The sequence below is a fragment of the Larimichthys crocea genome, chromosome VIII, assembly GCF_000972845.2.
Source record: "Larimichthys crocea isolate SSNF chromosome VIII, L_crocea_2.0, whole genome shotgun sequence".
In the NCBI taxonomy this organism is placed as follows: domain Eukaryota; kingdom Metazoa; phylum Chordata; class Actinopteri; family Sciaenidae; genus Larimichthys; species Larimichthys crocea.
The window spans coordinates 25183108-25210786 of record NC_040018.1 but is presented as its reverse complement, the minus strand read 5'-3'; the positions used below and the strand labels follow the sequence as shown (position 1 = coordinate 25210786).

The 27679-nt window shown below is 38.9% G+C and overlaps 1 protein-coding gene across 3 annotated transcripts in view; it reads right to left on the bottom strand.

Annotated features, from left to right (window-relative positions):
- phkb (phosphorylase kinase, beta) overlaps positions 1-27679 on the bottom strand; it is an 88753-nt gene that overhangs the window by 45327 nt on the left and 15747 nt on the right. For all 3 annotated transcript variants that reach the window (XM_010731963.3, XM_010731956.3, XM_010731950.3), the window contains 11 exons: positions 26339-26438; positions 22459-22566; positions 21496-21576; positions 18339-18454; positions 14486-14549; positions 11617-11712; positions 9904-10101; positions 4734-4791; positions 3427-3504; positions 1219-1377; positions 704-798 (listed from right to left, as the gene is read on the bottom strand). In XM_010731963.3, the coding sequence (XP_010730265.3) occupies positions 704-798; positions 1219-1377; positions 3427-3504; positions 4734-4791; positions 9904-10101; positions 11617-11712; positions 14486-14549; positions 18339-18454; positions 21496-21576; positions 22459-22566; positions 26339-26438 (1153 nt within the window). The remainder of the gene's footprint in view (positions 1-703; positions 799-1218; positions 1378-3426; positions 3505-4733; positions 4792-9903; positions 10102-11616; positions 11713-14485; positions 14550-18338; positions 18455-21495; positions 21577-22458; positions 22567-26338; positions 26439-27679) is intronic.

Below are 27679 nucleotides of genomic sequence, written 5' to 3'. Positions count from 1 at the left end.
CCTGTGCTGCCTTAAATATGTAACTACACCTAGGGGATACTGTGACAACAGTGAAACTACCCAAAAACCGCAAGAACAGCATTTAGGATATTAGGACGTAAGGAAGAAAGGATGAGTAATCTTCTCGTTTTCACACAGAATCATCATTTTAACCATTAATGCCAGTCCATCAGAGTCTGAACGACGGCAATAGAAATCATATGTTGTAATATTTGCAGTAGTTGCCTATTCAGTACTGAATCAAGGCAAAATAAAAGTAACAGTACCTCGGTGTAAATTCAGTTTATGTAAATGCATGGCTCACCATCACACTGAGTGAAGTAATTTGTCTGTTATTATCCCTAATTCACACACTGATGCAGAAAAAAAACATTTATTTTTCATGTTGAGTGGGCAGTCCACTCTCTACCATGAAACACTAAGTGCTACTTGGTTTCATAAATAACACAATGACCAGTAGATCTTTTTTTTTTTAGTGTGTGTATCTTGTCATTACTTCAGGCCAAAAGCACTTAAATGTTGTCAAGTCATATTTACAAGGGTGAGTACAGCTTAACAAGGAGCACTTGAATCCAAAGCTGTTCTCAAAATGAATCTCTGTAGTGCATATAAGTATTCATGATGATAAGTTGTGAAGTACGTGTGCGGAGTTTAAGATCAGAGCCAAGAAATGACAGTCAATCACAGTCACATTTCAGCTGACCTGATTGGAGTATCGCATGCTGACATTGCGTTGGTCCTGCCGGGGCACGTAGCGGTGGATGGGATCAATATCTTTAGGGCTGATCAGCTCATCCACTGGAATGTGAGCATACACACAAACACACAAAGTTAAACACAACAAAAACACTGACATGCATAGAAAACATATGCCCACATCCTCAAGAAGGCAAGTGTAAAAAAAGGAAGACTAAAATATAAATTTCTCATCATTTATACAAATATAGTCAAACTATCCTTGGATGCATGTCAGTGAAGTATTAAGTAATGTTTGCAATACTTAGGTTGATGAATAATGAATGAACTAATTGATTTTTTTTGACAGTGCAGAATAATTTCTCTAACACACATAACATGGTCTAATAAATCTCATTAAATGTGAACTTGAGGTCATTTTAGATTTGCATAATTAATGATCTTGGTGAAGAGAATGAACGCGTGGGTTCAAAGCATCACACCAAAGCACACACACACACACACACGCGGAGGAGCACATACCCAGCAGCTTGGCGATGTTGTAAAGTGCTTGACCAAACAGGAAGATCTTCCCATCACGACCAGAGTTGCTAGGGAAACGCTTCTGGCTTCCATGCTTGTTCTGCTCCGCCTCCACAAAGTCAGCCGGTACGTAGTAGTATTTGGGGATCACAGCATGGCCTGTCATAAGAGACAAGGACTTTGAGCACTGTGTGTGTGTGTGTACATGAGCACATCACCTTCTCTGGACACATGATGTGTGTGTTTGCACCTCTCTTTTGTAGTTCCTGATTGCTTAATAATTTGTGCCAATTCAGTCCGAATTTAAAAGGTACAGTCGTAAAAATGTCAGTGAAGGCAACATACTAATGTAGCTCTACAGCAACAAGATGCATTTTTAGCCGAGCATTTTCCTGCAATCTTTCCATATATGACTTTCTCTGACTGCTTCCAGTACGTTCCTGCTGCTGTTATGAGTGCCCCTCCACTTCCCCATCTCCACTCAGTTTTCACAGATTCATCATCATCATTTTAGCATCAGCCACCATCATCACCAGTGTCTAGACTCCATGGGCTGATTTATCTTTCTGCTACTCAATCACAAAATCCTCCCTGTGGAGTCAAAGTGCCCAAAAAACTTTTTGCCAAGGCTTAATCACTGAACATCATCCGTTATAACTAACAGTTAACTTTACTTGTACTCTTCAACTTGTCTCTCCTGAAAAGTATAGGAGAAAAAGCACTTCCCCAAGCAAACATTCTGGTAGTGTTTATGGGTGAGGAGCTTGTGAGAGATCGTGGCATAGATCTATAGTTACTTCAAGTGTTTGGTCTGTGTACACACAGACACCCTGCACAAAGCAAAAATTCAAGTTAGCAGCAGTTCAGAAAAAACAGAACTAACATATGAAGAAATATGCTGATCTATAGCAGGTACAGTATATTGTTTTCCATGCCAGCATGCTACAGTAACATTTGCTACTTGCACCTATCACTGGGGATAATGGAAATGGCAGTTTTGCAGGTATTTAGTCAAACCCAAAAAAACAAAAAAACTATTTTAAATTCAAAATTCAAATTTGGGCTCAATGATTGCACCAGAAAGAAAATTACAATTGGCAAGGGGCAATTTGAGTGTCTGTCCGGCATTCAATAGTTAGTGATACTGTATATTTCACTCTGGATTTACTAAACAGCTCCCCATCCAACACAGAAATTGGCACTTACATGAACATAATGTAAGACTGGAAAATGAAGTGAAATTACACTGCAGTTCAGTCTGATTATCTGGCTACATTTTGCTTGTTTTCAGGTACATAATTATACCTCTGAAGTTACAAATTGTAGGGGTGTGAAAAATGGCATATGTACCTTCACATGAGAAAATCCCAGTGGTAATCTTTGTACTCTAAAACATACAATTTGCTCTACCATCGACTGAAAGTGTGGTTCAATATGAATCTAAGACACTCCAAAGAAAAGGAGGGCACAACTGTAGTAAATATTGCCCATTCACCACTGTACAGCAGCATGTATCCCAGAGCTGCACCCTCCGTGTGTCTATGTATCATCAGATCAATGGAGCCCATGACTCCTGGGAGGTCGGCGAACCTACAGCAGAACACACAATAGCCGCTTCTGACAAGACTGACTATCCATGTGCACTAACGGTAAAAGAGGAAAAAAGTACTATTGTGTTATTATTTAAAACTCAGCCTATTAATTTAAGGAATTTTGGTAATTCATACATAACCAGTACAAAAGCACTGAAAGGATGTCTGGGGCAACTATAGCAGGCTCTGTCTCACTTCATTATCCTTCCTACAGTCCAATTATTCCTGCTCTATTATGAATGGACAAATAGAAACTCAAAGCTCTTGACATCCCTATCATTTGACTGTCTCCCCTCACAGCCATGGGTGCAGGTGAATAGAGAAGCCAGGCTCTTTGCTTAGGAGGAAAGGCTGAGTTCACTTGAACGTGACGCCCTTGTGATCCTCAGTCACAGTATGTGGTGTATGAATATGGATGGCACGATTTAATAAGAGAAAGTTTTTCATAGCTAGAGGGAGAGAGAACTAAGGCAAACTTAGAAGCTCCAACGCAAACCATATTGATATGCCAAGTCAGATAAAGTTATATGTGTGAGTGTGCATGTGTGCATTCATAATTTTCCTGTATCCCTCGGTCACTGCATTTGTGTGTGTGTGTGTTCATGTGATTATTCACCTTCATAAGACTGGAAGATGATGGGTTCAAGAAGGTCCTGGTATTCTTTGACCTGAGCTTTATTTCCTCTGAACACTCCTGCAACAAAAAAACACGGACAAACACAAACACACATTAATGATACTAATTATAACTAATAGAAACTCTGGCTATGATTAACATGTCTAATGTTCCAATGACTTTCAACATCTGCATCCTCCACTAATCTATACAATCCAATAGTATGAGTTATAATAAGGAAATATGCAGTAGTGTACGCATGTATGTATTTATATGTGGGAGTGAGGTGACTATGTGTGTTTACATGTACAGTACATGTATATGCATGCCTATAGGAAAGATAGGAAAACATATATGTTTTCCTATCTTTGCGTAGCTGTGTGTATCTATATATATCTGCATATGTACTCTGTATGTGAGTGTGTATGCATGTTTACATTACATATACCGCATGTTGTGCTGTCTGCTGATGAGAGTGAGTGTGTGAGTGAGCTAAAACAGTGAAGTTAGGCCATAAAACCAAAACAATGAGCTCAAAGACACTAATATGCTTATTTAAGCCAGAGGGAACTGCCTGGCTAAGTCTGGTGAGAATCATCTGTGGCTTCTTCACCATGATAACCCCTTTCACACACATAGTCCATAATCCACTGTAAATAACCTAACCTATAATCTAGGTGCAGATTTAATGTTAAAGCATTGTTCTGCACTTCACAAATGAAAAACATGTAACTAACTGCACAGAAATCTGGATTCTGACCATTTCACTCTGCGGTTGGCTGGGTAAATGCAAATTCAATGCTCATGTTAAAGTGTCCTCCAACAATAACACTTTAGCACCAATATGTACTAGTTTTAGAGCATTTTGTCTCACTTTTTTAAAGTTCTGTGTACTTTGTTTGTCTAGATTTTAGCAGTTTGATGAACAATTTATGCGTTTTGAGCTGTTAAAAATGGCCCCATAAAGATGAACAGTTTGAGACATCTGAGATACGAGAACAAGCCCTAAATCAGTTTGTTTGTTAGTACTAAAAACGTCAGTGGAGTCTAAACTAGCATAAGGGTGATTAAATCATGCTTGAATTCACATTCTTTGGAGAAACTATACTCCATATTTTATTTCTGACCATTCCCTTAGGTTCACACACAAATCTCACACATGACATCTTTTTAAAAAGTGTTTAGACTCCTCCTCCACCTGTCAAACACCCAAATGTAATTTCCTGTCAAATACTACAGTGTCTTCTATCTTGTCAATGACCCACTTGAGGCATCATAACAGCAGCTATGGATAGAACAAGTCTTACCGTCGATCATCATGTAGATGAAAAATATGGGAAACTCGCACTCGATTCCATCAAAAAGCTGGAGAGAGACAGAGAGAGGAGGAATTATTGCTTTTCCATTTCAGAAAGAGGAGAGAAGCATGGGGACTTTAAAGCAGCGGATGGCTGAAATTTATAGCACTGAATATGGAACAGTATAGCACAGGGAGAAGACATAGAAGACATGACACTGTGAATGAAAATTGACAGAACAGTGAGGAATAATAATGCATCCTTGCAAGGTCATTTTCTTCAATCCAGAGTTGTGCTGTTTGTTTTGAGGACACTTGAAGGGCTGAGATGTCATTAATTTCACAGTACAGTGACAAATACATGAAGCATACTGAGAGAAAAGTTGGATCAATGAAGCATTTTAAGTGTATACAGTTAAGATAAGAGTTTGGCTTTGGGCCACACAAATACTTCAGCAAAAGACTTGAAAAGTACAAGAGTAGACGTAGAACAAATATAAACAATTTATATTGAATGCATAATTTAAAAGGATATGCACAAAAAGGCAAGCACATACATACCCAAATGATTTAGAGGACAAACATTAGGAGTCAAAATCTGAATCTGAATCAGTTTTATTGGCCAGGTATGTGCACACATAGATTACTGGTATTACTGGTCAAGATGGCAATTCCCATTTTCAGGAGATTTTACACTAATAAAAATACAGTTATGCTTATTATATTATATTTTTGGCATATTCTGTGAATAGATACCCCTAAATTTTACACACTGAAACTTTAAAACAGTAGGACACAAGAAACATATTAATTTATTCATTAATTCATTCATTCAAATTAGAAATTGAAAAGGAGTTGACTCAGATGTTGTGTTGTGCTTTTGTCCCACTGTATGTTATTTTGATATTCCCTTATTAGAAAGCAGGCAATGTGAGCTATTTGTGGCACCAGAGAAGATAAAATAAACACATAAAAGAGAAGTGCTTCAGTGAGTTAGCTGTAACTCCATGCTTAATGCTTATACACCTCTTTCCAGTGCAGACCAGAACTCAAAGACAACAAAGGGACCATTTATTTTTCTCAGTCTGATCCTAAGTAAAGTGTTGGCCCACTAGAACAACTTGAAAACTCTTTGAGAATAGATTCTCCAAATCTGTGAAACTGAACTGGAGGTAGAGAGTGGGTATAATATTCTTCCAGAAGATATCTAGTGTGTGTTTGTTTGGGTTGAGATCTGGTAACAAGTTAATGACTGATCCCTATATGGAAGCTTGTGCATTTGTTATGTTTCTCCATTAATCTATTTAAGTCTTTTTAAATTGAATTAAACTTCTCCATCTTCCAGAACTGCTGTGACGGACTAACTTATTGACTGACCAGTCGATGTAAATGAGTAACTGATGAGTGTATGCCTGACTGTGCGACTGTCTGCTTGTTTCCAGTCGGCTGAACACGGAGAAATAAAAGCCAGCATGTGGCAGCAGGTGCTGCAGTTTTCCAGAATAAACAGTTGAATTGACATGAACACCATCACTTGTTGAATTCTCTGAATCTTACACAGCCAGAAATCCTATTATAGACTGCGCGTGTGCAGTGTCACATTTGTATACAAACACGACGAACCTTCTTAAGTAATTTGGTTACGAGTCACATGTAGAGAAGACAGTCAAGTGAATCACAGCCTTATTAATTCTAGTAATTCAATCCCACCTTGTTTATGCTTGCCTAAAGAGGATCAACACACACAGTAGAAATGTGAGCAGCTCTATCTTTGCAGAATAAGCCTTTTTTATTCATCAGATATGTATAAACACTTCAAATCACCAAGGTCAGATTGTAAAAGGACCAAAAAAACTGCAGATTTTCATTAGCCTCTCTCATACTCCCATACAAAACGTCATACTCCCTCCAAAAACGTGTGTATTTTAGCCCATCTACATATAAATGTTATTAGTTGTGACTATCTTTGTCCCTAATCTTTTTCAGTAATCTCCACACTGATGAGAGATAACAGAGATTACAGCCTAATGCAATAACAAATGGCTGGTAGAGCTGGAACACACAAATACATGTGGGGCTGAGCTGCATTCACCAAGCCGATAATACAGTCTGCAGGATATGTTTCTTTAAATGGTTAACGTCTGCAGCCTGTGATTATGCAGGTATACATGGCTTCCACCTGCATGTTTCAGCAGAGACGAGAAGCAATTTAGTTGGTGAGGAGGGGATGAAAGAGAGAAAAATGAAAGGTGCGTAAAGAGATACAGAAGCAGATGAGAGTTCATTTAGAGGGAGGGGGAAGAGGTAGTAAAATAATGAAAGGGAGAGCGTAGGCAGTCACCCAGGCAGGTCTGTGCTTTTTGGCCTGTTGAGGCTGTAAACAGGCAGGGATCCCTGGCGTTTTGTGCTTGAGCAGTTCAACTGATTGGTAAAACTGTCTATCACACAGGCCGCTGCTCTCTGTCAATGGTAAACAGACAGGGAGCAGAGACGTCTGCCCCGCTGTGAATTCTCTCTTAAACACCAACAACAACTTCACTCAGTGCCTTCTGTGGGGAGACCTGGTCTCTCTGTGACTTCTTTTTTTACCAGGTAGAGCTCACACTGTGTCAGACACTCCCTTGCCATTGCATTACTCTGCGTGTTATCATTCAAAAGAAATAGCAATCTACTTATTACTTTATGTTGCTTTTAATAATAATAATGGTATCCTATTAAACCTCTAAAAGTGAAAAGTGCATAAATCACTAACCGTGAAATATTGACTGTTTGTTTCAGTATTAATTACTGGAAAACAGCAAACTTGTGTAATATAACCACCTGGCACAGTCTCCCAAATAACTGGATTTTTATTACTTGCAGTATTTGCTGATGCAGTACCAAATATATCACTGTTGGTAGGTGGAAGGCAAATTGCAGCAGGAGTGATCATCAGTTTAAATTATGTAACTTCACTTACATTGGTGTCTTATATAATAAATCTGTCTGCCTGCTGATAAAACAGAGGGCAGGATGAAGCCTACAGGAACTGAGGCATTAAACACTGTTTGCTCATTGTAACCTTTGAGTCTTTGTATCGTATTACCGGCAGGATTTAAAAAAAAAAGTTAATGTCAAAGTATTCCATGTGGTTCAGACTTGGTGCCCTTTGAGTGCCCTCACTTCCACTATTGATGCCTTTCTTTGTTCTGTTTTCAGCATCGTTCTCAAGTTTTTGACAGTTCTGAAAATAAAAGAGCAGCCAAGAGCAATCTAATTTTGTAAAACGTATATTGTTTCAAACATTTTTCACGGCCACATAGCAGCTGTGAGAGCCATGAGCATCAATCTGACAAGTCATGCTAAAGTACATTAAAAAACAGGTCAGTGCCAGCCAGAAGGCCTTTAAGCAATGTCATTTGTAAATTATTTATCGGTATTTTCCTCTTTAGGAAAAATATTTTCTGCTAGTGGTATTCTGAAAATCTGAAATCAAAAATATAAATTAAACCAGCATTAATGTTTTTTGACCACTTGCAAGTAGCACAAGTGCACACACAGCAGTTGCTGAGCTGTGCCTACTGGACTCAGCACCCTGTCAGTCTCAATCATACTACTTGGATGAGAGGCGGGGTCGATTTATTGGAATACAGCCTTTTATCAGGGGAACCATCCAAAGGGTACAAGGAGTAGCCCAAATCATCACAAACTGCCCAAAACAATTTTTGCCCACCCAATGTAATGATAGGCCGAAAGGAAGACTGCTAGAAACAAGGCAGACAAGAGGGGTTAGAGTGAAAACAATAAAGATGTGGTCTGTAAAATTAAAACAATAAGATGGATAATGATTCTTTTTTTGCATTGTTAATATTAAAACATTGATTTCTGCAGTTAGAAGTTAGGAGGTTAAGAACAAGTAAGTTGACCTGGTTCCAGACCTAAAAAACACTGCAACCATATCAAATATTGCCTGGTAATATAAACAGTACTGGTGTTGTTTCCATTAACCCTTAGTTCAAGATTGAATTAAAGTGATGACTCATAAGGTGACCGCAATGACTCGTGACATCAGTAGAACTGGTGGGTCATTCACCTTGTGGATGTGAAGTGCAATATTTTCTAGACAGAACAGAAAATCCTCTTGTCTCTGATTTTGTGCTTCCATATCTCTGTTGTTTTCTCAATCTGTCTCTCTGAGCTCATTCATTCTGTGAGGTTAGTTCTGCAGCTAATGCAATGATTTGTTTAGCATTAAGAGTCCAGCTTCTGATTCACTCATTGCATGCTCACTGAGCTGACTCTGAAGTGGGTGCACTGTTATTTCACCAGGATCACAGGAGATTCAAAAAAGAAATGAATGCACTGTCATTCGCATACATATATATGCATGAGCACACCCACAGATAGGGACTCACTCACACAAAAGCACACTGAGATTGTGGGTTATATACCTGGAGGATTAGAACGCTTAAAATGGAAAAGGCTAAGTCACACACAGATTTCTTAGCATTATCATAAAGGGATAATATCTTTATAGGCTTATACATTTCAAAAACTTTTCAGCACATTCAAATTTAACTTTGTAGTTGCCTATAATAAATCATCTTTACACATTGTATCATTCTTTTTGTTTTTTTCTAAACCTAAATGTGGTATCTCAGTTAAATGACAAGCAATTAAGACCACAGTGAGGGCAACTGGTAACCTGTCTCACACCTGTGGTACTATAAGTGGTTTAGGGAGATCAGCTTTTGTCATAGTGTACGGCAATATTTCAAACAGCTATCTGTAAAGCTGGCGATGTGGTTCTTGTGGGGTTCCCCTGGGATCTGTCCTGGATCCTTTATTGTTTGTTATCTATAGACTCACTTTGAGGAATATTGTCTCTCGATTTAGTATTTATTTCAACTGCTATGCTGATGACACTCAGCTGTACGTATTTCTAAAACCTGGGAAGATGAGAAACATTTTCTGTATCTTTTTCTTTTTTTATCTGTCTGATATAAAATGCTGGATGATTAAGAATTGCCTGTAGTTGAAGCACTCTCAACAAGTCAAGTCTTGTCTGTGAAGCCTATTGTCTAAGATCAAAAGGTGGAGGAATGAAGAAAATGAGTAAATTAGAAAAATAATCAGTGAAATATAGCGCAAATAAATGGAAAGAAAGAAATATATCTTTTTCATGTCTCACCAGCACCCACCTTCATTTCAGCAGGTTTGTAGTAGCGTCGATTCTTGTCTTCATTAGCTGTGCGGTAGCCATCACGGAGGAAACGTTTGAAGCCGTACTTCCCGCGCAACTTACGGACAATCTTGTCCAGTGTCTGACTGTAGAGGGCATCATCATCTACAGCAAATGCAGGATAGCTGATGGTTGGAAGCAAGGCTGCATCTGTGTTCTGTCAGGGAGAAAAGATTCACTTTACACAAACAACAAGCCCTCTTATTTTTTCACTGAGACACTGTTCCACAACTCATAACCTCACAACTCATACATTCCTTTTAACAGTGTATGAGTTATGACAAGACAAACTGTTTATGTGACACATTTATATGACTTTATCGAACTATTTGCCACAGGTACAATATCTATACAATAACAGAAATTCCTAACCACAGACACAAACAGTCATACAGCAAAAGCCATGAGTCAAACCTGTGGGAAATACCAGTGCTTACTGCACATCTTTATGCCTATACTAGACAGGAGTAGATGCCTTTTATATCTTCGGAATAAAAGCTCCTGGTTATGAACAGCACATTACAGCAGCCTTATTTAAAATTAAGGACTGTCTGCCTAAATTTCAATTAGAACAATCATTAGGAATGGATATTGTTATTAGGTCTGACAAACCATTATGACTGGACATCTTATTCGCTCATTTCATGTTTGTTTGGTTTAGTTTATTAAGCGATGAAAATGAAAGCTATTAAGCACTAGCCTCACTGCAAACAGCTATGAATATTTAAGGTTTTTTAATAGACTGTTTGATGCTGCTGTTAATTTGTACACATCTCTACAGTTCACAGAGGAACCAAATGCCGCTTTGTCTAGTCCAATCCCCTCTTTATTCCTCGACTTCTTGTTACATCTCTAATCTACATGTTAACATCCTCGGCAGCTGCAGCTGAAATGAGATATCAGATTGCAGAACACATTTGGTGCGGCTACTGAATATGTTTAAAATACTGAATATTGAATTCCAATCTGTTTTATACATATAGTTTTTGGTTATCTTGTCATTATCCTACAGTTTGTATAGTCTCATGCTCCCTACTGCACTTCATCATTTTAGCTCCTCAACATTAATCCCATAGAGCTGTAATGCTACTCTGGTCATCTAATTACACTAATTTCCTTGCAAGCTGATGGCGGCCATTCTGCCTGACACATTCAGCACACAGGAAGAGATGTGATCATTTAAGTGTCTGTAAGCGGTGGAGTGGAGCAATGATTTCGCTTCTGCTTTTCTTGCTTCGTATTACTCTGTTTTTCAGCTCTACCTCGCTACAGCTCTGCAGCCACCTCTCACTTTCTTACCCATTTCATGTTAATGCCGAAACGTCAATAAAACATGTATGGGTAGCGTAATGACTGTACCATGAGGAAAATGCATTGCTGAATTACAGATTTCCACATATACATATTGACTCAAGTGTGTAGTTATCTTGTTGTATACAATTAACCTTTTAGGTTTTTTGGCATATGTGCGGCAGGCATCTATTACAGTCTTTGACTGGCACATAGCTGCTCCTCTGGGTCAAATAAATAAATAAAAAAGCAGGTTGCATCTACATGTACAATGGTGCGTGGTTTTCTTTCAGAACAACTAACTAGCTCTGAGCCAAATTTGCATTTTAACATCCTTTTTGCTCTATTTGTAGATTTTAATACTGCAGATCGATGGACTTACATGTGAACGAGACTCTCGGGGCAGTAGGGAGCACAGGGTTTGCCTGTTCCTGTTGTGGGCGTCCAGATCCACAAATATCACCGACCATGAACAGCCCTGCAGAGAAAGATACATACAAAGATAGCACCACAGTCACAGTTGAACTATTCACCCTGTACAGGTACAACAACAGCACACAGTGCTGTGTTCTGCAATTTCACGCCCACAAAGATGCACAAAGATGCACAAGTTCTCCATCATTTGTCAGGAAAAAACATTTGACAGCAAAATGGCTAAACAGCCCACTTTAAAGCCCCCATCAGCACACCCCTCACCTCTGCACATCAAAACACACTCTCTCACTGTTATTTTTGGGTTGCACATGTTTTTGAAGTACAGTGTGGGAGTGCTTGAAACAACAGTGAGTTGAGAGTTGTTCCATCACTTCTAAAGTCCCCATGTACAAAAAATGAAGTGCTGCTACTACAATGCACTTAACACCTGTGGGTGAGGGGAGGGGCAGTTTATGCTTTTACTTAGTAAGTCATCAAACCTTTTCTGATTCTAAAAAGCTGGTCCAGTACACTTTATCTATCCATCAGCAGCAGTTACATAAAACTAACCTAGTCACTCCCACAACCTGCTAAGCAGTTTCTAATGTAAGTCAAATGCATTATGTATAAGTATTGCCAGAGTCTATTTTTTTCCCCTCCAAAAACATATCCAGCCAGGGCTTTTAGTCAAATCAGCAAGCTTTCCTGTAGAAATTTACATAGTGCAGTAGATTGCTGGCCACCAGTGTAGGCAGCTGTGTGACAAGTCAGTGAAATGGAAACCTTTTCTAGTGTTAGAGCAGCAGAGTGTAAGACAACCGAGCATGTAAGATGACTGTTTATGCCTTGGATGCCATGGATTAGTTTTCAGAGCTTTTTATATGCCCTTTCATCATTCTGTTCAGTGAGCCTTCTGAAACTAAACTACATAAACGACTTATTCTAAATATTTTTGAAAACTAAACAGTCCACATCCCAAGAGTCATGCCTGGCAGGAAGCCAACTAAAAACGTTCTTAAATCTGCACTACACTCTAGGGATTGTTTTGGGCCTAACACATATTTTGACCTAGTGCTAGATCTGCTTAGGGAGATGCAGAAAATGTAGAAAAAACTATTGAAACATTCTAATGAATTAAATTGTCATGGAAAACAATTGCCAATATAAAACAAAAATATGTAATCTAAGTATGGCTTTTCTTCTCTTCTATCCCCATTTCCCCAGACTACTCCACTTACCCCATCCACCTACTTAGCCCATGTCCCTCTATGATGAAAAGGTATAATACGAGTCAATTACAGGCTACTATAATCTATGCCAGAAAATCATCACTGTCACTGCTATTATTATTATGGGTTGCTAATAAACTTAAACAGGATGTAAAGATATAAAGGTACATTAACTTGACACCGCTTTCTGTTCATCGATATGCATGAAATAAATTCATAGATTAATGTCAGCATAGAAAAGTATAGTAGTACTCAAAAAGACTAGTTCCACACACACTACATCTCTGCTCTTTGGCACAATGTGAATTAGGTAACAATGCCCAGGCCATGTGTACACAGCTCTGTGAATTTAATGACACAGTTAGGGAAATGAAGGACCCTCTTCTTGGATTGAATTGAATCCACAGAGTTTCAACAGGTCATACCACAGAGCTACTATCTTTGCATCAGTTGTGTGACTCAGAGGGGGGAAAAAATCAAAAGTTGAGGAAACTGAAGGCTGTGTGTCCATTCATTTAGTACAAAGGTTAAATGTGACACACGCCCACATGAGTCTGCAGTCGGTGTAAAATGTGATAGCGTTCAGTTCAGAATGTACTGAATGTTCCGGTTAGGAGTTGGGGGAGTTACATTTGGTATTGGAAGGATGAGAGTCAGCTGGGAAATCAAGATTGATAGAGATCATTAATAAGCAACTGCCTGGCTTGTAGAACTTCCATTCCCACAGAGGGACAGGAAACTGGATAAGATATTCGCACACACACACACTTACACTTATAGAAGCCCCACACACAGCACGGATCATAAAGCAGCAACCTCTATAAATTGATTCTTTCAACAATCTGAGCTCGATGAGAAAATCCATTTCCAGGCACTGTTAAACCCCTCGTTTTTCGAGCTGATCAGAAGAGGAAAACAAACAGCGAATTTAATACACACTCATCATAAAAGCATGATCAGAAAAGTACTTCAAGTTCAGATGCATTAGATGGCTAGAGAAACCATCGTGACTCACGCCCAAGTGGGGAAAAGAACAAGAAAAAAATAATAAGAGAGGAGGCTTGCTAAGTGCAGAGCTTCATTTTCCAATCCATTAGTAGGTGTAATGAATGTCCCTGGTTTTCCTTTCCTTCACACAGCGCAAAAAAAGAGAAACATATCCAGTAATCGACGCTGGAAGAGGAACCAGGAACAAACATTTACCATGACTATCGATCATAGTCTGTAGAGACACAAACAATTTGCTGAACTAAACCAAACATACGAAAATAATCACCTGATGGTCAAATGTCCACTTGGAGAAATAGTTTGCTATTGATGACAGCAGCAATGATTGTGCCAATGATGTCTAGATGTTAAAACAGACGTGGCTTTCCATAAATTCAGCTACTGAGGCAGTTTGGTCTTTGCACAGGCAAGGTGGCACTGCAAATGTCAAGTACATCTCACTGATGTATGAAGCTGCAAGGGCCTCTGCAGATTTCAATTAGGATGTCTATCTTTCATGCGATCTTGTGTCATGTGAAATGATTAGACAGGAGACAAGTCTGCCTTGGGACATGAGGAGGAGAAAATGTGCAAGCAGGAGTGGGTGAATTATTCAAATACCTGGTTTCCAAACAGGTTAAATCCATTGATGGCCTCCAGAGCAGCTTTAGCCAGGCCCACAGAGCTGCAAAAATAAGAAACAATGAGAATTACACAACATACAATAAACAGATTTCCTTTACGTTGTTGCAGTATTAAGGAAGATGTGAATGAATAGCTTCTAACAAATGTGGTTTCGTGATGGAGACAGTGATAGGAACTATAAGCGTATTACAACTGTTAGAAGAAAAACAAAACAAAAACAAAACAAATGTATTCAGAATCACACTTGAATCTTAAACTGCTATCTGTTAGGATTCACTAAAGCTGAAAGCTCCTCAGATTGTGGTCTACTATAGATAATGGATCTCTTTAATAAAAACCGTATAGTGAATTTCACACTGGCTGGCTACTGTGACTGCAGTGCAGACTAAATGTAAATCAATTTCGCTGTCATTTTGTTTCTCTTTCTGCCCTGCCAAGATTTCCCCAGAAAAGAAAAGAAGGAGGAAAAGATTGCCGGAAACTTGGCGATGACTGGCGGTGGATCTGCTGACATATCAAAATGCATTCAATACCATTAGTGGAGCCTGAATCGATGCTTAAAATACCGAATAGGAAGGCTGCCTAATTCACCCTGGAGAAGAGCTCTGTTCTAACTAGTTCTGTATAACATGCACATCTGAAAATGTCCTGTACTGGTCAGTAAGGCTGTCAGCACCTCACACAGAGATAGAGATGATATGATGCTTGGGGGGAAACAGGAAGTTAAATAAAATGACACTGGGAAACGGGACCAAAACAGCATCATGATGCAACAGTTTCAGGTGACGGTAGATCAAGATTCAAATGATGAAAATGTTGCTGAAGACTGTTAATCCATGAACTCATACTGCAGACTGCACAACAGTATGTTGCTCTTACACTAAATGTTTTCACATACAGTAGTTCATAAATCCCAGTTAAGGCCATATTGGATTAATTGCTTCACTGGAGTTTGGCCCCTATTTATACTGGCCACAAACAGACCTTGTTCTTTGTGCATTGTGTATACCCTGTCTCCCCAGGTTTGCTGTGCGTGTTTTCAGAAAAAGACAGCAAGATTTTTTTTTAACTAACTTTGTCTGCCAGCTATTTGGTGCTGGGCAGGAAGCATACAGCAGGTTTATCAGAGCTTTCTTATTGACAGCTTCCTACTGTGGGTGGCAACAAGTTGATAAAAGCAGTGAGACTGAACCAGTAAAGTTGCAGACCATGAAAACAAAACAGTTTGCTGAAAGATGATAAAATACTCCATAAAGCTCAGGGGAACTGAAGTCAAGTGAAAATTCTTTGTGGCTACAACCCATTTCACATTATATATAATCGTTTCATCTATTGTAAATATAGAAAATATCAATTACAGCTTCTGACTAAAACTTAAACTGTATTTTAGTTATCCAAAACCACTAACAATTCAATATCATTATTCATAAATAAGTAATCAAATTACCAAAAATAACAACTGAACCAAGTAAACATAGGACATTTGGAGCCCCAGTTGCCTAATTTGCCTGGTTCTTAAACCAGTATCATCTAGCTATAAGTTAGAGTTATAGAAGTGATGGTTAATTACAGAATAATAATATTATTTAAAAGAGTCATTCAGAGTCCAATTATGTGAATTTGCACTGATGCAGTTCAGTTCAGTTCAGTTCATGTTCAGTGCCTTTTTCTGCCCACTGTCTGCTCAGTTTGATGATTTACACAGATCTTTTTTTATATGAAGCCGTTCTGAATCTGCCCTTGACACAGTTCTGTTTGCACACAGGATGTTAATTAGTATTAGGCAACTACATGTATAAGCTAGCTCACTAATTGTGGAAATCCAAAGCATGACCTCAAGGGAAGGAAATACAAGAAGTGCAAGGCACAGTGCTTCTTCACAACATCGAAGTTGTTATCTTTTCTTGGGGATATCTTGGCAAGCTGCTGCCAATAGCCTTGGATTGTTGGAGAAAGAAAAAAAAAACATGCTTTCCAGAGATAAGCAATGGCAGAAATTGAGGATCTTTATCAAGACAATGAGGGAGGAGAGGGAGGCCAGTTCGACCTTGGATGATCAATCAGTTAGGAGCATGTAACAAAAAATCTGACTTTACTGGCCGAGGGCCTTCCTGGTGTTTTAACATGTGGTCCAAAATCCATATCCTCATAAATAGTCCAGGCTGTTGATCCATCACATTTATTTTCTTTAACACAGATTATTTGCTCACTGGTCTACTTGTTTGGAGGCACAATAGGAAGGATGCCAGCTTACTTGAAGTTTAGATATGAAATACAATGTTATTTGTACAAAACAATCTATTTAAATTCAAGAATAAGTTATTTTTGTCATATTTTTAATTGTCAAATCGCTAAATATTAAAATATATAACCATAGTTTGTGGATAATATGTAAAAGGGGTTACTAGTAGTGTTAGACCCATAGAGACGTATCACCTGACTCCAGTTCCCCTCTAAGGAACATTTTAGCATCTCTTAGCTCTTGTTTTGGTTGCTCTGTGCTCTTTGCTAATACATAATAAATTCTATAAGGTGTTAACATGTCATGAAAAATAATCAAATAATGTAGGTTTATGTATCTAAAGAGAATGTAAACAGACAAATATGACTTATTCAGGAATTCATAATCAAATGTGAGCTTTCTTAGAAACATAAAATAATCATAGTTTGGAAGCATCCACCAGTTAAAATGAAGACCAAAGAAAAGCTGATAAAAGATTGGTTAGTAATTAACAATTATTTCAGTCCTATAATCCTTTAAGGCAGGCTTTTTTAAAATTAAAATGACTTGTACTTTTGAAGCAGATTTCCTTTCTGCTGATAATGTCAAAAATAACACAAAGATAAAATATTCATAAAAGGTCTATGTTCTGTTTTTTTGTAAAAGCTTAACTGTCTGAGTTCAGTACATTTACAACTTAAACAGGAAGAAGACCAAAAGTCTGCCCTCTGTTGTGTCCTGTGTGGCCCCATTAACACAAGCCCGCTGGAAATATTCAGACATGGCAAACAAGAGTGTAAGGGACAAATATCTCATCAATTATAACAGCTTTTAGGCCACAGACAAAAATAACACTATCACTGTGTGCATCTGTCTCACTTTCATAACTCCCATAACTATAAGTTTGATACCTTCTTTATCTTTATCTCGATAACAATAACTTTCATGTCCTTATTTCTCCCTGGTTTTATTCCTCCATTCACCTTTATTTCATACTATTCCATCCTTCTGTTAGATCCTCCTCCCTTCTATCATCTCTCCCGCCCCCATTCGTGGCTGAACGCACTGATATATATATTTTTTACATGACTGAGCACTCGGTTAGGGAGGCATTTAATCGTCCACTGCTCTCTTGTTGCTGTTGGCACTGATTGTTTGCTTCAGTTTATTTCCGAAGAAAGCCTCAAATCCTGTTAAAACGCACGCCCACACACTCTCTAGCACTAGCAGGGCAATGGACTTGAACAAAAGCTAACATGCAACAGTGACATTTACAGCATTACAGCGACTTGTCAGAGTGAAATCTTTAAAGCTCTGTATATACTGTACGTATATATTGGCAATCTATTTTTGCTACAGTTCGTTTCCCAGCGGCGCCGAGGAGAAAATAAAACTTTTCTCAGTTGAACCCTCCCTGTAGTTTTGGTTAGATTGGTAAAGCTCTGTGGATTCAATAAATATACCACCTCTATGATCAGTACAAGAAAAAGAAGATTGGAAATTGGCACAGTGCTCCTTCAAAGAGACTGGATATTAGCAGAGTCACATGTAACACGACATTGAAAGAACCCTAATATTTTTTTATTAGTTGATAAGCTATTGTCTTACCTGGAATGCAGCTCGGTGCTGCCGTTGTTGTATTTGCTGCCTCTCTCCCATATGCCATAGTCAGGCACCCTGTAGGCTCTTTCCACACAGAACACCAGGTTCTGGATGAAGGAAACCTGCACACAGAAAACACCGCCATCAAACAAGGTATGGGAGACTGGGAATGGATGGAGGCAGCTGCATACCCATACAAAGTATCTTGGACATGCACACACACACTCATAGACCCAGGGCTGCAGGTAGCAAACACTTCTGTACTGAGAAACACAACCAGACAGCATATAATTTAAGCTGCAGCTGCACATAAACACAGGGCCTTACACTGACAGACCATTGATACTGATCTAGGGTTGGATGCGTCACTCTCTCTCTCATTATAAAGGTAAGTAAAGTGAACAAGAAAGCTGATTCCTCATCAGTGCTCAAGGTCAAACTCACCCTGCAGCTACAGACAAGGTGTCATTAAGTTGTTAAGCGTGGCATTATGTGAAGCTGTGGCTTCATTGCCTTGTCAACTGCCCATGACACAACACTGAAAGAACGCATATCACAACAACCATTTCTAGCAACGTTGTAATTGTTGGCACATGGCTTGTTCATTACAGACTCTTAAAACTCATCAGCTGTGTCCTTGTGAACACGGTGGCCGTGATTTTAAAGTTGTAATTAGCAGAGTTCTTGTAGCTCTCATCTGGCCCAAACAGCCTGTGGAGAGAAAGACACTGTCTATAGAGACATGTCAAAATCAATAGACACACCTAGAAAATAAAACCGAAGGGGTGAGACATAAAATGTGTGATGCCTTAAAGGCCTTGAATCATTAAAAAGACCTGAAAGTAGCAGTGATGCATGTGTGTGTGTGTGTGTGTGTGTGTCTGTGTGCGTGCGCTTGACTGATGGGAGATTTAATCTAAAATGACAAAGCGGGGGAGAAAAAAAAAGAGAGAGATGAGAGAGTAAAAGAGAAAGATAGAAAGAAGCAGATACAACCTGTGCAGGACTTAAATAGGCCAGTCTTTGAAGGAGGGCAGGGAAAGAGGGAGCAAAGCAGACAAGGCTGGGAAAGAGAGAAAGGTGTTTGCCGGTACTCTCATTTGGGGTTTTATGAGTGGAGTGATTAACGAGGGGAACTTTTTAGTATCTTAATGGTATCTTAATGAATGTTACTGCCCACCGGCCAAACAAGCCTCTCTGTCTCTCTGCCACTAGACGACTGTCCCTGCCAGTTCTGCCTTTTATTTTTGGAGGTGGTTTGCACACATGGGTACATTTGAAGAAGCATACTACATGTGTCGCTTGCTTTTAACCGTGCGGCAGCAGCATTCACACTGTGGGAAAAAAAAAAAAAAAAAAGCACAGACGTGAATTATGCGAAAAACACAGAGTGCGATACACACAGGCTAATGAGACGCTCCATTTCATGCTGCATGGAACTGAAAATGGCATCTGGAAAGAGGTCGATAGTGCATCTTCTCAGAGGACACGAAGCAGCCTTTCTATACCACCTCAAGAATTAAAAAGAAAAAAAAGAAAAGAAATACTGCATTGCAGCTTCCAGCTCAGTCAAGTAAACGCCAATGGACTTCACAAGCAGTGACAGCTAACAACAAACTCATAAATGAGACCGTAATAATGTGATTAGTCCGAAATGAAATGCTTTTCAAACAGCGTTCAGTGAGAACACAAGTCCTTTTACTCACTGGATCTGATGTTTGTTAATAGAAGGATGGGCAGGGGGAGGGGTGTGCGGACACTTCAGCTTGAATTATACAACCTAATAAGCAATGTTTTAACATGCAAATATAGGCTGTTACATAAACAGTACTGTCCTCATAAAAAAATAAAAAAAGTTAAAGTGTCAATTTGTTTGCCATCAGCAGTGAGAAATGAAGAAAAATGAGAGGTTATTAGTTAGGGATTTCTGTAAACAAAGTGAAGCTTGCATGCACTAATTGGTTAGTGGCAAAATGTTTTACCATGTCCTCACTGTCTTAAGATAAACCCAATCTAGTAAACAAATGGATTCCTTTACCAGCGGCACAAATTTCACTGCTCTGTGGCTGTAAGTAAAGCTGTGAATGAGCACACTATAAAAACTAACAGAATTAATGAAGTTCCAGCTGCTCCTCAGGGCCACACAATAAACAGCACAGTGTGTAAACTTAACAGCCAAGTCGCCTCCGTGTTTTATTAAGAGCCCAACATGAAAAAGACAAAAAGAAAATGACACCGGATACAATTCTGAAGAAAACATTCAAAGCAGCTTTTTTAGTGACAGTCTGGGTTGGAGTGCTGCCAAATAAGATGGTACTGGTTCGACTCCCATGAGGGCATTTAAGCCCTCACAATGAAATCATCTTAATGTTTCCCTGTTGAAAGTCAACTGAGCGGCTCAGCAAAAATATAAATGTGAGCCGAGCTATAAAAGTGAGATACTGTCCCCTGATCCTGCATTTGTGTTGGCTCCAGGATATCTGTAAGGGATTTAGGGTTCATATAAGTAGCTTTAGTACTCTTTGGTCTTACTTTATAGCATCTGGTAGCATCACCTAATTCAAGGTGCATATAGACTAACAAAGGGCGAAAACTGTTTCATATAAACATCAGAATTATGATTGGAGATGCTTTGTGTGTTGCCAAGTCATGCACTGAGAAATCAAAACCAGAGAAAAGAAAAGCGTCTGCAGGTACAGCCATAGCATTTCTAAACGCTAATGTCAGCATGCAAACGACAATGCATTTTCACCATTAGCAATAAAAAATAAAGGTTCAGCTGAGACTGATGGGAGATACCAGTGGGATTCAGCCTATTTTAGGTCAATGTCATGGCAACCCATACAATAGTTAGAGACATTGCCACTACTGCAGCCACACTAGCATGGCTCAAAATTATGAGAGTACAATACATACAGCAAATTTAATATTGAGAGCAAAGGAACAAAGGAAGGCAACCTGAAGAAATGCATTTTTTTGTTGCATGCAAAATATCTTATCTATGTAAGAACAGCAGTTGTTCTGAACCGTCCAGGACTTAAGATGGATACTGATTGCTGCTAGTGAAATAGCCAGAAAATATCGGATCAACAAACAGGACAGGGCTAAAATCCCTGGTGTTCAGAATCGATCACCTTTGCAGTCATTTTAGAGCCTTGTTTACCTCATCAGTGTTGTAAATGATCTGCAGGCCAGAGCAGATCATTTCCACCAGGTACAGCAGAAACAGAGAGACAGCATCGATCTGGAGCAATGACAGAGGGAAGGACAGAGTAGATGAGGTACCATTAAAAAAATTACTGTCATTTGTACATATGTGATATTTCTTTGATTTCCTACATCGTGTAGGGACTGAGACATAAGCCATATTATCTATTAGGCCTTTGGCATTGGACTTGTATCATCAAAAACACAATTTATTTCAAGGTGTTGCAGCCAAAGAATAAATGGATATACATTAAGTGTTGAACATCTATACAGTTTTGATGGTTTGAGTTTTTCTTCATCACAGGTGATTTTCTTATTTTGATTTTCTATCTAGCTCTTTTGATGTATAGATGTAAGGATGGCAATCGTTCAGTAGAAATGTAGTCCCCATCTGTACATTACACACCAAATTGACCTCTGTCAATACCATTGACAGAAGAATAAGCTGTTTTAGTGCCGGTTTAATGCACAACCACCTCTGAGTCAACTGAGTCAAAACAATTTTCCAACCATACACCCCTGCCAAGCAGAAGGACAAAAAAAGGAAATAGTTTTTATGGGTATCTTTCCATGATACTCAAAAACAAAAGAGACTGATTCTCTAATTTGTTCATCTCATTGTTCACTCATCTTACAGTAAGCAAGGTTCACGTATTATAGGGTTTCTCACTATCAATATATCAGACTTTATAACACATAATAAAAATGCACGTCTAGAAGCTGAAGAAGCTTCTAACTTTTGAAGATATGATTGTTCCATGTGGACATTCACTGATGTCGACAACTAGTAATGCACATATACACAGATGCGCACACCATGTGTATATGCATATGCATATACACATAAAAAAACCTTTTCATTTTATTTATTTTTTTAATTGAGGGTTGCTTCATTTCACTTGTCTGAGTGCTGGCTCACCTGCAGGTGGTGGTAGTCACTGTTGGAGTACACCTCGTCACCAGTGTCTACATTGAACACAGAGTGCAGACACTTGGAGGGACTGGGATCCTGTTTAAACTGCTCTACCTGGAAGAGATACACAGAGGAATGGAACAAAAAGAGAGGTCAAGGGTAAACAGGGAGCAGAGGAAGAACGAGGGAGAACAATTCATGTCCTCACCAAAAGGTACAGTCCACACAGCAGCAGCCTTGAACACATTTAAAAAACACAGCATGTGGAATGCTGCACATTGGGTAGATGCATTGTAATCTTTGTGTTGTTGGCTGTATTGTTTTTGTTGTTACAGCTCACCTTTTTCTATTTGAATTTCATCTGTAACTTGGAGGGTAATTCTGCCAGTGCTTCTGTTTTAACTGCCTCTTAACCTTGCAGTGTGTTTCCTTTAGCCACTTTTAATGTTTAATAGGTCCACTTAAAGGTCCAGTGTTTAGGATCATGCTATCTAGTGGTGTAATTTATGATTGCAACCCCCTCACCTTATCCTCTCCTACCTCCCGTAAAGGGGAAACTACAATGGCCACAAATGTACAAAAAATGCAAAGGGCGTTATCTCAAGCCATGGCAGAAACATGAAAGAGGACCCACGGCATCAGTTCATTTCAAGTTAACAAAAATAAAACAATTCTTATTTTCAGGTGATTATACACTAATTAAAAAACATAGTTATAAATATATAATATTCCATTTCTGCCATATTCTGCGTAGAGCTCCATAAAACTGACATACTGGACCTGGACTTCAAAGAATCAAATATCAAATATTTTCACTGCAATGTTTCAGTAGAGTACACCATCTCTAGAAATCCTTAGGTCCATACTAATTTTTAGCACCAGGCACCTCCAATAGTACTACCCTGACACCTGCCCTAACTCCTAAACATGACATGAAGGTGATGTACAACTCCCTGAAATGCAGGACTGAATGAACCCATAAACTGTACTGACACATGCTGTACGTAATGTGTTGATTCTCAGATGAACTGAACTGGAACAGTCAACATTTCTGTCCTCTACTAATAGCATAACATGGTCTGCTCCACAGCTGTTAAGGGTCAGATCTGGGGCAACCGCACTATGTCGTAGAGCAGACACGTAAAAAAAATCTTGAGCATGTTAGTCGTGTTTTGTGTGTTTGTTTGTTAGTGGCTTTTGGTGTGTGTATGTGTGTGTGTGTGTGTTTGCTGCATCGACTCGACTACACACCAAATTATGGCTGGGCCGCCAGCCCCATCACACAGAGTTATAAATAATTGGCCCTTTGTCCCATTTTTACCTCGTTTGTTTCTCTTCTCTCCACCTCCCTTGCTACTCTCTCCATCATCAAGTCTCCACTCACTGTCTCCATTTTTTTTTCTCTTTCTACCTGCCGCCCTCTCTTTCTCGTGCCAGTATATTATTCACTCTCTTTTTTCTTTATTCCTGTCTTTATCTCTTTCCTCAGACTCCCTTTTTTCCTACACTATGTCTGCCACCTTTCTCTCTTTTTCTCTCTATTTCTTTCCTCATCAGGTCATAGTGGAGACCCTCTGTCCCACTTTTACTGAAACTGCTCCACTTCTTGCCATCCCACAGTGGCTAGTGGGAGTGTGCATGTGTGATAGTGAGTGAGAGTGCTACTCTGTCAGCAGCTAACAATAGGTACTGCTGTTTATGTTTTTATAAAACCTACTTCCATGTAGAGGTCTCTCTGACGGTTGTCCAGCAGAGCTACAGTGTCAAGTGGCTCTACTCTTGGGATATTCTGAGAGGCCCCAGATCTTGCTTATTGTTTCAAGTGCTGCAATGCACCAAGATGAGCTTGAAATTAATGAAACACTTCGATACTCGCTGCTCCATACAGTAATAGGAAAGTGTACAACTCTGCCTTGATACATTTATTTTCCATCTATTGCATGCACAAGACTCTTGAATCTCATTAAACCAAATATGGTTCCAAAGTAGGCACATTTGATTTTCCAAGGCAACTCACAGTAAAATGATTAAGCCAGTGTACAGGATGAGTTCAGACAGCAGGCAGTCTAGAATAAGACTTACAACCTACTCACCTAATCAAATTCACATTGTGAACTTAGGAAACAGCTGCTTCTTTACAAATGCATCGGGCACAGAGCAACATTATCTTTAATTTGGATAAACATTAACTCCAATATTCACTTTTCTTTCAGCTCTGTTTTGGTCTCTTTAGCTGTTAAATGCTTCACTATGTTCACCAGCTAATTGCTAACTTTGTCTGCCTGCCATTTGATGTTGGGTGTTTCTTTCCTGATAACAGCCGCCTGCTGGGGTCAAAAAATGATGCCATGAGAGCAGTGAAAATGAACCAGAACAGTAAAGCGGCTGTGAAACTGAAACAATGAATTAAACTGTGTTAAAATGCTACGTGGAGCTAAAGGGAGTCTGCAGTTTGCACATTGCACATTTTGTCACTGAAGATTGAAAATCTGTCACTACAAACAACACCTTTCACACTACAAGCAGTTATTTAATCTGTTGTTAATATAACAATATTGTTAAGAGCAGCTATAAGTCCAGAGACTTTCAGTCTCCAGCAGTGAAGAGGTGAAGTGAAATTATGTTGGAGCTGTTGTAGAAGATTGTAGACACTGCAAAGCAGTTGGAAAATTGCAAGCAAGGGGGGGAGACAACATGTACTACAATATAACTGTACTGAAGAAACATACTATTTATGTATGTATGTATTAAAAATGCACATTAGTGATTCGCGAGTCATTTTAAGATTGTTACTTATAGCCTTCAAAAACTGTGTATGCAGTATACATAACAAATTCACATTATGTTTAGTTGGGAATGTTTTACTAAAAGTATCTGGAAATCTTCAGAACAGTGTATTTTATTAGTTTGCCCTTCAAAATTCAACCAATGCTGACTTCCCCTCTAAACCTAACAATATGTTGGACCTTGGACTTGGCTCTCCAGTGTCAAAGTCCAGCGATTTTGGCTGCCTGAGAAAATGTTTTATACTGTTGCACTGTCTGGCTGTAAACACTTTGTGGACCAAATGCCATAGTCATTCTTACTATTTGTTTGTCCAAATAAAAAAAACAAAAAAAAAACAGAGTCAATAACTGTGAAGAAAAGTACCCTGGTTCCCTGTACACCATAGTATAGACAGGCAGTGGTGCCTAGCTGCTGTATTTGTTCTGTAATATTTGCCCAGCAGTGGCCTTGTGTCACGTCTCCATTAAAAATGCCATGTTCTCAGTAAGTGTTGAAGACGGGGCCATAACGAACGCTGCTCTGTGTAATTAACTGTGTAAACGCAGCTTTGTAATTAAGACACAGGAAAGCTCTCCCCTAAATTAGGTCGTCAAGGTCGAGGCAAGATGAAACAGAATGGCTTTCAAAGGCACACACTTAACACATGCACGTACACAGTGACACAACAGGCTCTATTAAAAGATGTTGTTCATCAAAAATGAAAAAAAAATAAATAAATAAAACGGCATACAAAGGACATATCTGGTTCTGCTAGGGGTACGTTAAAATGTGTGTTTTCATTCACAGCCTACTCATGCGCATGCATCAACTTTCCTGCAGACATAGCGTGAAATTTCCCCCTTCGGAGTAAAAGTCTTTGGCAATTAACAGATTGCCGGTTATTAAACCCTTGGGACGAAAGCAACCAGCTCCCATTGTCATATGTGATGATATGAAAGAGGAACCAGATGTGTCCAGTGCTCCAGCTCTGAGAGGCTTTGATGAATAGCAGCTCAGGAATACACCTTTGATCTGTAATACAGTGTGGCACTGTGGGGGGCTTTTATGCAAATATGAAGTGTGAAAACAGGAGCTGAGTGGAGGCTGACTAAAAACTCACCTTATCAGCCTGTCTCATGTAGCAGTAGAGGATCCCTCTCATGCACTTGATTGCAGAATGCTCCAATTCATGAGTCCGCCCCATGTCATCATCAATGCGGCTGCATAGCAGGGGTGAACAGTGAGAAAGAATGAAGGAAGAACAAAAACTGAGTGTATAAATACATTATAAACATTAATAACACATCAAGTGATTTTAAAAGATAATTCTGTTTTATTTCTAACTTGGGTCTTGTGCTTTTTGGCTATCACAATACAACTTCACTTAATAACTGTATTCAAACTAGTGAGCTAGTCTAGGTTGTACCCTGCCGCCCAATGTCAGCTGGGACTGGCTTCCAGTTCTCTGCGACCCTGACAGGGACAACAAGCAGAAAAATGGATGGATAGATGTAGTTTGGCTAACATGGAGGTTTTCTGTATGATCATCTAGTTTTTGTTTGCAACGTTATCATGTTACCAGATTTCATTAATGTAATTAATGTTTTCAAAAACAACAACTATGACTATTGGCATTATATATTATCTCGACTTAAACAACACAGGTCCCTATTCAGATGGAAATTGATGTAATATCAGGATAGAAAAATAAACTTTGGTATGTTTAACCTTTTGGTTTGGTTAATTTCAGCTGGTGTGAAATCTTTCAATTGAACTGTGGTGTGGATTAAACATTTGAATCTGAGATCACCTGAAACCCTTTTCAGGTTCTCTACCTATTCATCATTATTTATGACATATAAGGCCCAGTTGCAGTCTCAAGTTATTTCTTATACCTGATAAATACATGCAATTCCTGCACAACTATACATCTCTTTTCATTTTAAAACATACTGCAGACATATTTGTATTGTTTATATTTGTCTTTTTTTTCTCTTCCTTATATTTTTACTTAATGGTTGTTTTGCACCAATTACACCTAGTTTTCACTTTTAAGTGAAAACCTACTTTGCAGTAAATCTGATTTTCTGATTTTCCATTGTGATTTTATGTACACAGTACTCCTCTTTCACTTAAACTCACTTAAACTATGCCAGTGTGAACACTAAACACATAAGAACTAAAAAGTAACAAAATAAATTTTGCCCTTTGGGTTAGTCTGGAAAAAAACAATATCAGCTACAGGTGTAAATGATGAGTGTAGTCACTGTTGATAGCAGGGATTCAACCAGCAACCTTTTTATTACAATGTAGACTGCCTAAAATAATGTTTGTTTTGTTCAATTTTATTTAAAATGATTTTGTATTAACATGTCTAGTCTCCTCGTAATGTTATGTGGCTATGCACAAGTCGCAAGGGTACTGCCTGGGTACGAAGGGGGCTGAGTGGGCTTCTGTATAT